We start from the raw sequence: 13675 nt of genomic DNA, 5'->3' as shown, positions 1-13675 counted from the left end.
GGTGACACAAGACAACCAAATGCTCAACTTCAGCATCTGCTTGCAAAAACACTTTACTCAACCCAAAGCAAAGGGAAGCATTATGAAACTGCAAATGTTATGTTCTCTGACTAATTTTTAGTAATATTTTGTCAAGAAAGTGAGACTTTGTCTATTACAAGATACATGCAATATATTATAATTGATACAGATATTCCAGTTACAAATTCTGAGAAAACTCCACATAATTAGAAAACATGTAATGGTACCCAAATGCAGAATGCCAGTGCAGGTAGCTTATTAGTTGTAGTATCCCATTTCAGCCAAGAGTGGCGCAAAGCAATCTTAGCTGCTAAAAAACGGAGAGTTGGATTTATTTTCAAACGAAGAAGAAAAGTAAAGCTAAACATGGCGACTCCCATGCACAGAATAATCGCCAGGCGGCAAGCGTAAGTATTCGATCAATAACCGAAAATAAAGTAATTTTCACACATTCTGACCGTTATGGTGTTTTTTTGCGCACTAAATGATATTTTTTTCGACATAGTTAAACATCTATGTGAAAGCTACCGGGCTCAAAAGGAGCTCCAAAGCTACGCTGTTTTGCCGTTTTCCGCTCTCGGTACATCATCATTTCAACGAAAAGCGACACATTTTCTTCTCTTTATTTTCATTTTTGGGTCAATTCATCGTCCTAGTTTATCCCAGTAGGCCTACGTATACGCTTCATTTGCCGTTCAGTGGCAGTAACTTGACAATAATATTGTAAGCTAAGAGAGAGCATGCATCTACATACTCCAACTTTTGATGAAATGATTTATGAATTGTTCATCTATCCAGCCATTCATTTTCTTTATTAGTCACCATGACCTCTGGGCAAGAGATGGCAACACATTGACCACCGTGCTGGTCCAAATGTTCATTCAAGAGGCATTGGAAGTCATTGTTTTCTTCCATTTCCACATTTAGGGAGGCTAACAAACAACACGTGCGTTGCCAGAAGTGTTTGGAGATGGGACACTGGACGTATGAATGCACAGGGAAGCGCAAATATGTGCACAGACCCTCAAGAACAGTTGAGATGAAGAAAAAGCTGAAGGAAATTGAGAATCAACCCAGGAGCATCACCGGGTAGGGTAACTTCTGTTGCTTCACATCTTGTAACCAAATGCAGCATTATGAGATCAACTGTTGATCGGGTAAGATGCCTGAACATGTGCATTTGAGCTAAACGTCTTTCCCCTTGTAGACCAGGACATCAAAGCTCCAGTGAGAAGAAAACCAAAAAGTAAGTTGCCTTGTTGGATTTTTTTTTCTTTGTGATCACTCATTTGTGTTGCTGCTTAGTGTCAAAGAGTACGTTTGGTTACTTAGGCTTTATTCTTGTATTAAAATTCAAACTTGATGCACAAGTACCTTACTCAAGTGTCTTATTTTCTATTAGTAATATCGATACTCATGATTCTATTTTCTACTATTAATACGTGTTTGCTTTACTTGGCGCCATGTGTTCCCAGGGCTAAAGACTCAAGTGGGAGCAGCAGCGAGTCAGACAGCTCATCCAGTGACTCATCCACAGACAGCAGCGATTCCTCAAGCTCGTCTTCGGACGACGACAGCAGCAGCGAAGATGACAGCTCATCTTCTTCCACCTCTTCATCGTCGTCATCCTCCGACAGCTCAGACTCCGGAAGTGGCAGCGACTCAGATCAGGAACCTCCAAAGAAGAAGAAGAAAAAGAAATGAGGATATCGGAGCTGTAATACTGTGTAATGTGTTCTTGTTTTAGCAGTCTATCTTCCTGCATCTAGTCTGCGCTGATGACGCGGAAAACTGCTTGTACAGTTTTGTTAGAAATTTACAAAAAGCCGACTTTAGATTATTAATAACATGTTCTTTTTTGTTGATCCTACTCAGGGCAACCGTTTGAGCTATCTGAGGTGTAAAATGTCCTCTTTCTTTGTATTCCATCTTGACTAAAGTACTGTGTATTTTATCCAAGCTTCTTCTCCTCTGTAACTTGCAAAGTTGCCACCATGTTATTGAAAATGTAAGCTGTTAAAAGAACCAAATTAAAAAAATTGTTTGATTAGTCTCACTTGGTGTCTATATATGTGTATATATATATTCAGTTTTTTTTAAACCAAATGAATACATAATGCTCTGTATAAAAATATTTGGGATCTTAATAGATGACATTTTAATTTCCTCTTAGTTCCAGGAAATTAAATGGCACACTTAAATGCTGTACCGTTTAAAGTGAGTAGGTTTTTCAATGTATTTTGACAGCCATTGGTTGTAGTTTTAAATGCTATCTCTAGAGAGGGCTAAAATCACATAAATGCACGCTGGATGAAATTACATCAAGTTTGGAAGTTGTGGCGTTTGATGGGGGAAATGCCGAATGAACATTCTGTTCAAGACGGGAAAAAACTGGGGTTTTCTTTTTACATCACGAGCAGGATATGATTCAAATGACCCCGCTGTCGTATGTTTTCAAAAATCGTAAAGAATGACCTGAATAGACGTCATTACTTGAGATGCAGACGTCACCGATATGTTGCATTTTGAATAGGAATGATCACAATCAGTAAATAAACGGAGGCGTTGCTCAGTGGCCGTCGCCGCTTTCCAACCGATCTATGTCGCTCACCTCTTCATTCTTAACCTTTTAAATCGAATTACACTTGTTTATTTTATGTCTAAATCACCAGAGCGTGCATGTGAAGTGTATTTCGATCGGGACGTGATAACTGAAAGCAACTTGCGCTGATGTTGACATGGTTTTGCAAAGAGTACTAAAGTGTCCGACAGCCTCAAACGCAACACCAGCTAGCTGTCCTCCATGCATCCATTCCTGTCTGTGGTACCTGCTGACTGCTGAACTTAGCTAGCAGCCTTACCTTAGGAGGCACTTCTTTCCTAGAATAAAAACATGAACGAACGTCCGGGGGAAAAATGATTTTAACTAGTTTTTCTCCCGATATGTGAACCCTAATCGAGGAAGAGATGGGGACCGTCTGTTGGGCTGCACCGTCTTAGTTGTTACGGCGTTTTGCTGGGTCCATTTTGCGTGTAATTGGAAGTGGAAAAGACAAAGAAAAGAGCTTTCCAATAGCTAGAATGGTTTGGGCCTAAAAAGAAGACAAGAGGTAAGGATGCCGAATGTTCTCAAACTATGTGTTTTACTAATGGACTGATCGCAGTTGTTGTGCGTCGTTTGTAGCGAGCGTTAATAAAAGTGGCTGGGGAAATGTTAGATGTTTGGCGAGCTTGTTAGCCGTTAGCTTCGCTCCCCTCCCAACTACCAGCGAAAGGGGCTTAGCCAGCTTTATGCTCATGCCAATCTGCAGGTATGGATGCAAGTAGCACTTAGCTTCTGCTAAATATTGCTGAATGATATGAATAAATATTGCTATGATAGTACAATATTACATTGCCTAACTAGCTTTTTTTTATTGCAAAAGAGCAAAATAGAATTTGTTTTTAATCAAAGTTCCTATCTCAACGTCTCAATTTTAATCAGAATTTCCTCTTACGGGAAAAAAAAAAACAATCCTAAAAAAAAAAATGCTTTCAATAAATACTTTACGACCCCTGGTAGGACAAGCCGCAAATCACCCAAAACTTTTTTTCCCCCCTACCTTTTCCTCCCTGTTTGTTTTGTTTGATATAAATCACTGGTTCTGAACCATTTTTTCTGACCGCAAACACCATCTCTAAAATGACTAGCCAACATTTAAATGCTGTAACGTAGTAGGTCTAAGCGTTCATAAAAACAAATATTTTGTTATTTACTCTAACAACGTGACTGTCCTAATGCATTGTGTACAAAGTTTCAGGGCTGAATTTGAGAGGGGGATAAAGCTGCATCTACTGGGTATTGTTAATCGATTAATCCATTGAATAATTGTATGAATTCCATTTACATGGACCTTTCAGGGAGGGAGTTATACATCTTTCCAAGTTCAAATGGATTGGCTGTCAAACCAATTAAATGAGCATTGTACTGCTTTTTCTTGGCCACTGTCCTCTGAGCTCATCTGTACGGCACTAATAATAATCACCCTACGTATATGATAAAGAACATATGACTGTGAGTACTGTTGTGTTGTCTGTCTACATGTGAGCTGCACCGTTTGTGTTCAGCCTGTTGCCTAAAATGTTCTATAGCACCACATCGTAGCGATTGTATATTAAAATGATGTTTCTTTTGAGGAGGGAAAAATATTTTTCAAAATGTTCACCCCTATCAATATCAACAAGACAAATAGAGACAAGGGTGGCCGACCTGTTTATCTCGGTTGACACATCCTGGTTGGGTGTGTATGGGGAGGGGGTTGGGTGTCTTTGTTCATTAACTCTTGTGGGTTTTACACAACTAACATTATCCACTGTCATGTAACCCGGTTAAAAAAAAAACAAGATCACTTATGGTGACAGTTGCACTACAGAATGAAATCAGTTACATTATCTAGTTCAAGTTACCGTTTAGTGTGATATTATGTGGCTAGTAAAATGAAAGCTGGAAGGCATATAACTAACTGTCCCCCGCCCCTCTCTTGCTCAACTAAATATTCAATGACATTTGCCTTTATTATGCTTACATAACCGAAGCTGCGGGTAAAGTCGTCGTTGTCGTTTGTTTCGGCTCCAACCTTTACCCAAACAGCGTGATTATTGTGACTTCTCAAGTCTCCAGTCAAAATGCCGCTAATCTCGTATCAAGTCAGCATTTCTTCCGCCTCTGACAAATTCCGCTTTCAGTTTAAACACGTAGGCTTTCCACAAAGGATATCTCTCTCTGCGAGTTGAATCGATTTCGCTCTAATCAGACCACAGCATCACATCATGACACGGTATATCAGCACTAGGAGAAAAATGCACATCAACCTTTCCTCAACAGCTTGTGTCAATTGGTTATTTATTGTCTCGTATCGGAGTGCTTGTTGTGGCTCGGCGTATTTATAGCTTCACTAGTAAGCCATATGTTTTGTGTGTTTCTATTTGTAGCGAGGCTGACGTCCCCCTCTGACTAACATCAGGACAATATATACATATAGGAAACTACCTCACAGTTGTGATACCAGCTTCACTATTTGTGTGCTTTTGACACAGTTGGATAAGAAGGTCAACACACGCGCACAAATATGGTTTTGCAAAATGGAGAAGCTCGAGTGACTCATGTTCTTTGGAAAGGTTTGGAAGTTAATTGAGGCTTATGTGTCACGTTCCACTAGCAGTCATGTCACAATGCGTTTGCCGGAATAATGTGTCGTTTGTGCAATAGCGAGGAGAAAGGCCTCTTGAAATCGGAGCGCTCGCTGACACGATTTCACCCGTGGCAGCTTGCGTCGACATTGTTGCGTTTTCGATGTACGTTGTGTGATACTGTACAATAAAAACACACGTTAGCCTCTTTGACTTAACTCGCTCAATTGCAGCGCTGTAGGAATTGCCTTTAAAGTACAGAATGAGAAAACGGCTCAGGTTTAGTAACATAGGTAAATCTTCATTTAGAAGGGTTAAACGTGTGTAATCTGTTGAGTGCGCTTGCCAAATTACGATTTGTTTGATTGACGCCAATTAGAATTTTACATACTATTTAGCTGAGCTAAATCGAAAGCAAACGTGTAAGAAGCAAATTCTTACATGGACCGGCAATTACCATGATAGTCAACCAACAGCCATCCTTTTAAAGCCATACACACACAGTCACAGATACTACAGTAGGACAAACAGAGGGTGACCCCCAAGTGGACAAAAATAATATTTGGCTCATTCAAAACTGCCTCCTCGTAATATCTAGCCAGAATAAAATGTGCAGTCCTTCAGCCAAAACATTTGAACTATTTCAAAGATGGACTCCCTCCCGAGGAAGTGTTATTACATCACGTCGGTCTGGGCGACGTATCCATGCTGCATTTACAATGAGTTTTTCTTGTCTTGGCCGCACGTGGTCTTGTCCCCGTTCCTCGGCAAACAGCTGTTTATATATCAGGCAGGCCCGCAGCTATTGAACGGACACTCCTGTAGAATGCACACGCTCAGCAGGTTTGTTTCAACACTGCCAGGGGTGCAAACACAGCTACCTACACACAAACACAGTTGGATCATTGCTTAAAGTAGCTTATAATTATTATTATTATATATTTTTTTAAGAGTGTCCTCCTCGGGTTCTTTGTTATCCATAGTATCACAAATCTGTCAATTAGTTAGTTCTAGATGACACATTGTCAAATGATTTACTTGTATGCCTTTTTCAATACGGCTGTACGTGGCATATACTGTATAATTGATGTGCTCAAAATAACTGACCACTTAATCCAAGCATGACCTTTAAATAGAGCAAGGGGGGGGGGGGGGGGGAGCTACCCTGTGGGGGGTTGCCGCAGTTGCTTCCAAGAAAAAAAAGATGCGGTACCCTTGACTAATTTGCATCCATTTCTGATAGTGTGCAGATGCTAGATTTTGGCAAGATTTTCCAGTTTTTCCTTACTCCGAGGGCTTTCCAGTACGGTCGGCATCATTTCTTGTAACCTTCTTCCCTTTTTGATTTGATTATAATAAATTTCATAGGCTTTCAAAACATTTACTGTACAGATTAAATATTAAGTTGTCAGTTGAACATCCTTGTCATCCACATATAAGTGGAAGAACATTTATTTTGTCGTATTAGATTATATGAAGCATAGGTGTAAAAACATTCTCTCCAAAAACTCCATTCAAGTGATTATTTTTATTTATTATTATTTTTTTTTTATGGGCTTGAATGGATTACCGTATTTTCCGGACTATAAGGCGCACCTAAAAACCTAAAATTTTCTCCAAAGTGCGCCTTATAGTCCGGTGCGCCTTATATATGGAGCAAATTCCTAAATTTAAACTGGCCCAAAGCATTGTGTCATAGAATATATAATAAGTAGCCCACTGAAGATTATGAAAAAGACTATGGATCATTATTTTGTGATTATAAAGTAATTTGTTGCGTCTGAAGTTGAAATAAAAAAGATAAAATGGAGAATGATTTGATTTGGATTAAAAATCTGACATGATGTATTAATGGTGCGCCTTATAGTCCGGTGCGTTGCGCTTTATAGTCCGGTGCGCCTTATAGTCCGGAAAATACGGTAATAGAATTTCATTTCAGTGGGGAAAATTGATTTGCTATACAAGTAAAATGCATCAAGGTACCGTCGTACGTCATTTGGCAGAGGGTTATATTGTGGGCCCATAAAACAAGTCTTCTGTGTACTTATAATCTTTAACAACATTCCATTTATTTACCAGTGTGTTCCCAGTGAAATATCACAAGTGTTTTGTGGTTCAGCTTTTTCAGGGGGACGTGGGGGGGGGTCGTTGTTGTTATGCAGATCAAAACGTTGCGACATGAGATGACAACACATTTGTCACTTGGTGTCATCACCCCAGCGTAGCTGATGAAAACATTGTGCGTTTGTTACCAGCCGAAATAGCCGCACTGTGCCTTTAAGAGGCTGTACCGGCGCTTCACGTGTGCTGGGGCACAGTTGGGGGGGAGGGACACGGGGAAGGGAGGGAGCTTGTTGACGGAAAGACCGGCCCTGGTTGGCTCGCCTGCTTGGGAGGAGTGACATCACATGGAGGAGAAGCCTTGTGGTGTAAAATAACATGTCCTTCTTTGGCGCAAGGCGGAATGTTACATTTTCAGGGTGCGAGGTGAACAAATTTGCAATAATGATCCATATCCCAATTAAGGCTTTTATTCTCAGCCTGGTCATTATCCAAAGTGTTGCTTGGAACAAGGAACAATTATCATTGCTCAGCAATGATGAATTGTCATTGCATAATAAATTATCATTGCAGGCTGATGGTGGCAAAAATAATAAACACAATATTAGAATAACATTAGATGCGACAGTAGTAAAATGCCCGAAGGGGACCTATGAATTAATTCAGTCGCTTACAGCTAGGCCTCCAGTTTAAAAACAGCTTGTAGGAAAAGCACACCAAATAAACCATCAGTCCCATAATAAAAGGAGCGGCCTGACGTCACAAAACCTGTTTTCATTGCTTACTTTTTTTTTTTACTCTGCCGTGTTGACGGTGCATAAAGAACACCTGAGATTCTTATCATGCTTTGCCCACACTCTACCATGCAAAATAACGATATAGTACGGCGTAGTGTCTTGTCAACAGGATAGTTATTTAGGACATTTCGGATAGTTGGAACATCAAATTTGGATTGTGAGCTGACTCTGCACAGGTGTCCTCTTTCTTTCCTCCATCCATTTTCTGCTTCTGCCAATTCAACTATTGTTTGTCCAGTGCTGTCCTAATCGCTCTCTCTCTCTTTCGCTTCCCTTCTTGTGCTCCACACACAAGCGTAACCGCACAAAACTGCACACACACACACCCAAACAAAAAGCTGCGCCGGCTCCCGAAGCCTCACGTCTAACGCAAACACCCCCGCCGTTTGCCTTTTTGGTACGTCCCGAGACGAGCAGTCACCTCCTCTATCCCAAGTCAGATTTGTCTCCACTCTAAGGAAATACGGCGTACCTCTAAAAGGTGTAAAAGTGTCATGCAAAAAGTTCTTTATGGACGGCGGATACAGATGAAGAGGTAAAGGAGCGTTGAGTGACGAGGCAGGGAGGGAGGGAGAGAGGGCGGCTGACGCACGCTTTGCTGGCCGACAAGCCATGACAGGACTACTCGTGAATCGCCGGTGAACTCTCTCCTCCTCCCGATGTCTCAGTGCTTCGGGCCATGGCCTTTCAAGCAGGGTAAGACACTTTCAATTCAAATGTGCGCTTCATTCTCTTGTCACTTGAGAATATTTCAAAGTGACGCTTTTTCAAGTGCTCCAATGCTGCCTACACAGAGCTGATATATAGCCATCATTGGGCATCCTTTTCTTTTTTTTTTTTCTTCTCTGGAAAATATTTTTTTTACTCTCGTACAAGATGTGCCCTGGCTCTTATGCTGCGTGTTGGCCTATGACAGATGAGCTGATTAATTTAGGAACAGAGCGAACTGGCTTTTCAGCTCGCCAGACTTTGACCTTTTCAACACACCACAGAGTGATTACAATAAAATGGAGCTGGCCACTTATGTAATGAATTCAACTCAACAAATTCTGCTCATCCTCTCCTTTTTTTTTTTGTTGGCAGATGTGCTCCATTTACTCTTCAAATGATACTGACATCCTGGAAGATATGCCCGTCTATAAATTGGCGAGGTCATCCAAAAAATGACGCGTCCTTGTATGGACAAACATTTTGCACGTGTTGACACACACGCCACTCGTCCCAGCAATCTTAGAGCGTGAGGCGGCGGGGTACACCCCAAACTGATCGCAGGGCGCCTCACATTCACAATCACACCTTCCAACAATAACAAATCTAGCGGTCAATTGGCTTACAAACTCAAGTTTTATTATTGCCGTGAAAACATTCTTCAACAGAGCTGCGGTTTGACTGGCTTTATAAGCGTACAGAAAGTCGCTCATATCAAAGCTATAACGCTGAATCATAAGCAAATTCCGGCACCTCTTTTTATTAAATCCATGTATTACCTGCAGCAGTATTGTAGCAACTTTTAACTTTAATTAGTTCACTAAATTCAACTATTAAAACCTTCCATACAGAGCAGCTTGCCCAATGGACATGAGCAGTGTTTACAAAGGATTGTTGCTTTGGGACGTTTGCCACATTGAGCCTTAAATGTGACTTTGACAGGCTTATTCACAGCTACACGAAGCATCGGCGTACTCACGGCAGCTTCGGCGGTGCAGTCGAGAAGGAAGCCAACAGCAGTTCCATTTTTCCTTGTTTTTCTTTATCTTCTATTTGTTTAAAGCAGAAGGTGGGTGGGGCTTAGCTTACTGTTGCATCAGTGAAAGTGTATTTCTTTCATAATATATGCCTTTCATCTTTCTTTCGTCATTCTCATTGGATTCGACACTGGCGGCGTCCATTTTGTTCCGCCTCTTATCGTGCCATGTGCTGTTTGCACAGCCTGACCTGTCACAGTGTCATTTTTTGTTGTTGTTGCAAGCCAACATGCAAAGAAGTGGCATTAACGTTCCCGCATTTTTTAGTTAACCACAGTTTTTGCCTTGTGTTATTGCTTCCAGGGAGTCCGTAATGCCAGAGTTATATATTAAATTACGCAGAAACGTTCATCTTAAATGACTCACTTGGGCTAATTACGTTGTGCCTCGTTTTGCTTTCGTCAAGTAGAACCATGTGCTCTATTTCACATAAAACAAGCACTGCCAGTACCTCAAATTTAGAAGAACGCTCTGGGCAGCAGATATTTTACGACTGCATTGAAGGAGTGAATCAGTCACTCGAAAACTTCGTTTCCAACTAAAACGTCAAGTAGTCGCTGAAACCAGAAGGTTACAGGACACTTTACACAGGGAATACCTAAATTACGGCGGAGTTTCATTCCCTTGGCGGTGATGTCACCCGAAGTGCACTTCGAAATAGTGCGCAGTAAAATCGTAGGCACAGTTCGGATATGTATAAAAGACTCTTGTGGTGCACAAGTACAAGAAAATATAGTCATGCCCATTAGTGAGAGATAACTGTGGTGTGTTGATTATGTGCATCTCGGGGTAGCTCAACTCATTCCCGTTTACACCGATAAAAGCACCGCTAATTAGGTGTGACAAACACATCCCGGTGGTTATTATGGGCTTTGTTTGCATGAAGACTATTTGGAGATAGTAAATCTGTGGACTGCCGAGCGCAAATGACTCATTTAGTGACGTTAAAAGTATTGAATTGTGAAATCGCCAATCTTACGGATGAACACGCACATAAGAAGTCAAGCTATATTTTTCTGTGACCGGTCATTTGTCTGACTCATTCAAAAGTCAATCGGGTTTCTTTTAGGACATGTTAAATGTCAGACCTATTGACTTCCTCTCTTGAAACGACTGGAAAACCCATCTGCTTCCCATCCTCTCGACAGCAGCAATTCAAGTAATCCCAGCTTGCCGCGTTAATAATGAGGAGGCGGTCGCCCGAGTGCTCTCTGTCAACAGACGTCAAATCTTTGTTGCTCTTGGCTGAGCTGAAGGCAGCGAGGATTAAAACCGAGAGGTGACACGCCTGGCTTGACGTTGTGCTTGTCTTGTTTCAGAGCTGACGCTTGGACAAGCTCGTGGATGAGCATTGAGCTTCTTGTAACAGCTCCTTGACTTCTCGCCGCTCCAAATTGACACGTGCAAACACACTGTAGTACTTTAAGCCCCCGCGTCCCTTCTGTTTGGATTACGCACGCTATGGTCCGACGCTCGTGACATCTGCACATGTTTGTTGTCACTCCATTTATTTGGCAAAGGGATTTTTCTAGTTTGGCATAAGCGACAGTATCTGCCATTGTTACGTCAATCGAGCGCTGCTTTGCAAATTAGCTTGAACCCAAACGGTTTGGAAAATGTGCTTGCGACGCCACTTTGCTAACACGGACGCGGCACTAATTAAGGTCCTTTGTGGGTTTTGTGACCCTGTTTGAATTGTCAGGGAAAGTTGTCTTTACGTTGGTAAAAATACTCGGTTAATTCGTAAGCGCAAAACAATGGCTACCATTGATCCCCCCCCCCCCCCCCTCCCTTTTAACGTTCCAAAATGGCGTCTAGTAGCTTTCAGCGGTCTCCAAACTAGTCAAGGGACTTGTTTGCAGTCAATGTAGGCTACTGCAGTGTCTAGCCGAGCCTAAGCTTATTAGAGACTACTTTCGATTGTCACTGCTGATGCTCGTGCAGCATTAGCCTACTGTCCTTTATTGACTTTGCCGTAAATGTTACTGCATTTAAAAGTTTCAGAACACAAGCGCTCGAATCCACAGCATGATCACGTTTACCGACTTGTGTCGTTTGTGCTTCCAGCAACATGAACCGTGAGGACCGGAATGTGCTCCGAATGAAAGAAAGAGAAAGGAGAAATCAAGAAATCCAGCAGGGAGGAGGCGAAGCGTTTACAGCAAATTCTCCCCTTTTCCCCGAACCTTACAAAGTGGTAAGATCATTCGATTTACACTTGTTCGTCCAGTTCACAAAGATGACACAAGGGCGGAAAAGCTTATTTCTACTCGACATGCAACATTTATCTCACGACTCTGCTCAGAGTTTCTGTTATTCTTTTGTGGGACGCGTTTCAACAACTGACATGACATGATTGACTTGTAATTAAGAGGCTCTAAAAATGACGCCATGGAATCAGCGAGTAGGTGTCACAAAAATTTGGCACATCCCTCTAACTTTTATTTTGTGCGTCATACAATTATAATTGCTATTGTACTGTCGGTTTATCAACTCTAAATTGTCCATCGTTATGACTACAAACGTAAATAGTTGTTTTTCGGATATGCGCCACGCAATTGTTTGGTTCCAGTCCCAGTACACTTTCGTGCCCTGCCCCACCTAACAGTGCACTGAAGGGGTGCATTGTGGGACTTGAAGTGTCCGCAGTGTGTTTGCTACATATAGCAACTGGCCAGATCAAACAGTCCATGAAAATATTTGATTCGAATGAATGATCCATACTGCCAATGGTGCACTTTTAAAGGCAAATACAGCCATGTCATTTGTATATGATTTTCCAGACACTTTCATATTTGCATCATATAATAAAAGCCACGAGGCACACAACAGTCCTAAAGACATCAAAGTACCATCTGAGCTATGCGGTGCTAAGTCTCCAGACATAATACACCCCGAAGCCCATAGTAAACAATATTGCCCAACACTGACCGTCAAAACCAGAATCGGTTGACTAGTAGCATAGCAATTGGTGAGTTCGGGAATTTCTGCCAAGTAATGCTACCTGTAACGACGACTCCTTCAGTCATGTGCTTACGGTGAGACAGAAGCGCTCGTTCTTACAATAAGCAAAAATAAACATGGCTGAGGGGAACATTTAAAAGCTAGAACCAGAGCGGTGGACCAGCGGGAGGGCATTTCCAAAACAGCTCACAACTTGATTTGTATTGAAAATCTGCGGGGTGCCCCCCAAGGGGGGCTATAACCCAAGAGGTGGTATGCTACACTTCCTGCCAGCTTGTCAGCTTCCAATACAAAACATTCTTTGGACTTAACACCCCAGGTTAGGCGGCCCGCTCGTGAAACAGTAGAGTGAAACACAACACACTTCCTCATCCCATGACCTCCTCGAGCCATAGATGCGGGCCAGCCTGCTCCGGCCCGGGCCGCACGACACTAAAGAAGATTTGCGCTTCCCGCATTGATCTAATCTTTGCCACTAACCGGATTTGTGCGACGCTAAGTAGCTCCCCCCCGCCCCAGAGCTCGAGCGAGTCGTTCGGGCAACGGTGAGGAATGTGAAAGGCCACCAGAGGTGAGTGACAGCTGAGTGTTTGAACCCCCGAGAAAGTAAAAGGGGGGGGGGAAACATTGCCGCAGTTGACATCTTTAGCCTTCGCTAGTGAGACAGCAATGACATGCTAAACACAAATCGACATGTTTGAGACGGCCAACTGTTTCGGTTTCTCTGGTCTCCTGCTTGTCTGCGTCTTACGTAAGCGTTGCTGCATGACTTTTTTTTTTTTCTTTTCCTCCCTCTCTCTCTCTCTCCATGTCATGCTCCACTAAGTGGAAGTGTGCTGTGGTGCATTTAAAGACGTGTGCACATCACCGCCTCTGAGGCCTTAACACATGTACAACAGCAGACGGCTGTGATCAAAT

The 13675-nt window shown here is 42.2% G+C and overlaps 2 protein-coding genes across 3 annotated transcripts in view; both read left to right on the top strand.

Moving 5' to 3' along the window:
- Nucleotides 1–287: 287 nt before the first annotated feature.
- On the top strand, nt 288–2077 carry zcchc10 (zinc finger, CCHC domain containing 10). The gene is made up of 4 exons (XM_061299419.1): nt 288–428; nt 949–1110; nt 1229–1267; nt 1497–2077. Exons 1-4 carry the CDS (start codon nt 388–390, stop codon nt 1723–1725), a joined length of 471 nt encoding a protein of 156 aa, XP_061155403.1. The 5' UTR covers nt 288–387; the 3' UTR covers nt 1726–2077.
- Nucleotides 2078–2793: 716 nt separating this feature from the next.
- Nucleotides 2794–13675, top strand: part of aff4 (AF4/FMR2 family, member 4) — a 21203-nt gene continuing 10321 nt past the window's right edge. Inside the window, exons 1-2 of one of the 2 annotated variants that reach the window (XM_061299415.1) lie at nt 2794–3131; nt 11861–11990. In XM_061299415.1, coding sequence (XP_061155399.1) covers nt 11865–11990 — 126 coding nt within the window. In that variant the 5' untranslated portion in view covers nt 2794–3131; nt 11861–11864. Of the gene's footprint in view, nt 3132–7542; nt 8745–11860; nt 11991–13675 lie in introns of those variants that run through there. The other variant, XM_061299414.1, reaches the window with a different exon arrangement.

This window comes from Syngnathus typhle, linkage group LG15 (genome assembly GCF_033458585.1).
Source record: "Syngnathus typhle isolate RoL2023-S1 ecotype Sweden linkage group LG15, RoL_Styp_1.0, whole genome shotgun sequence".
NCBI lineage: Eukaryota > Metazoa > Chordata > Actinopteri > Syngnathiformes > Syngnathidae > Syngnathus > Syngnathus typhle.
Note: the sequence above shows the minus strand (reverse complement) of the source record. Positions and strands in the feature narration are given on the sequence as shown.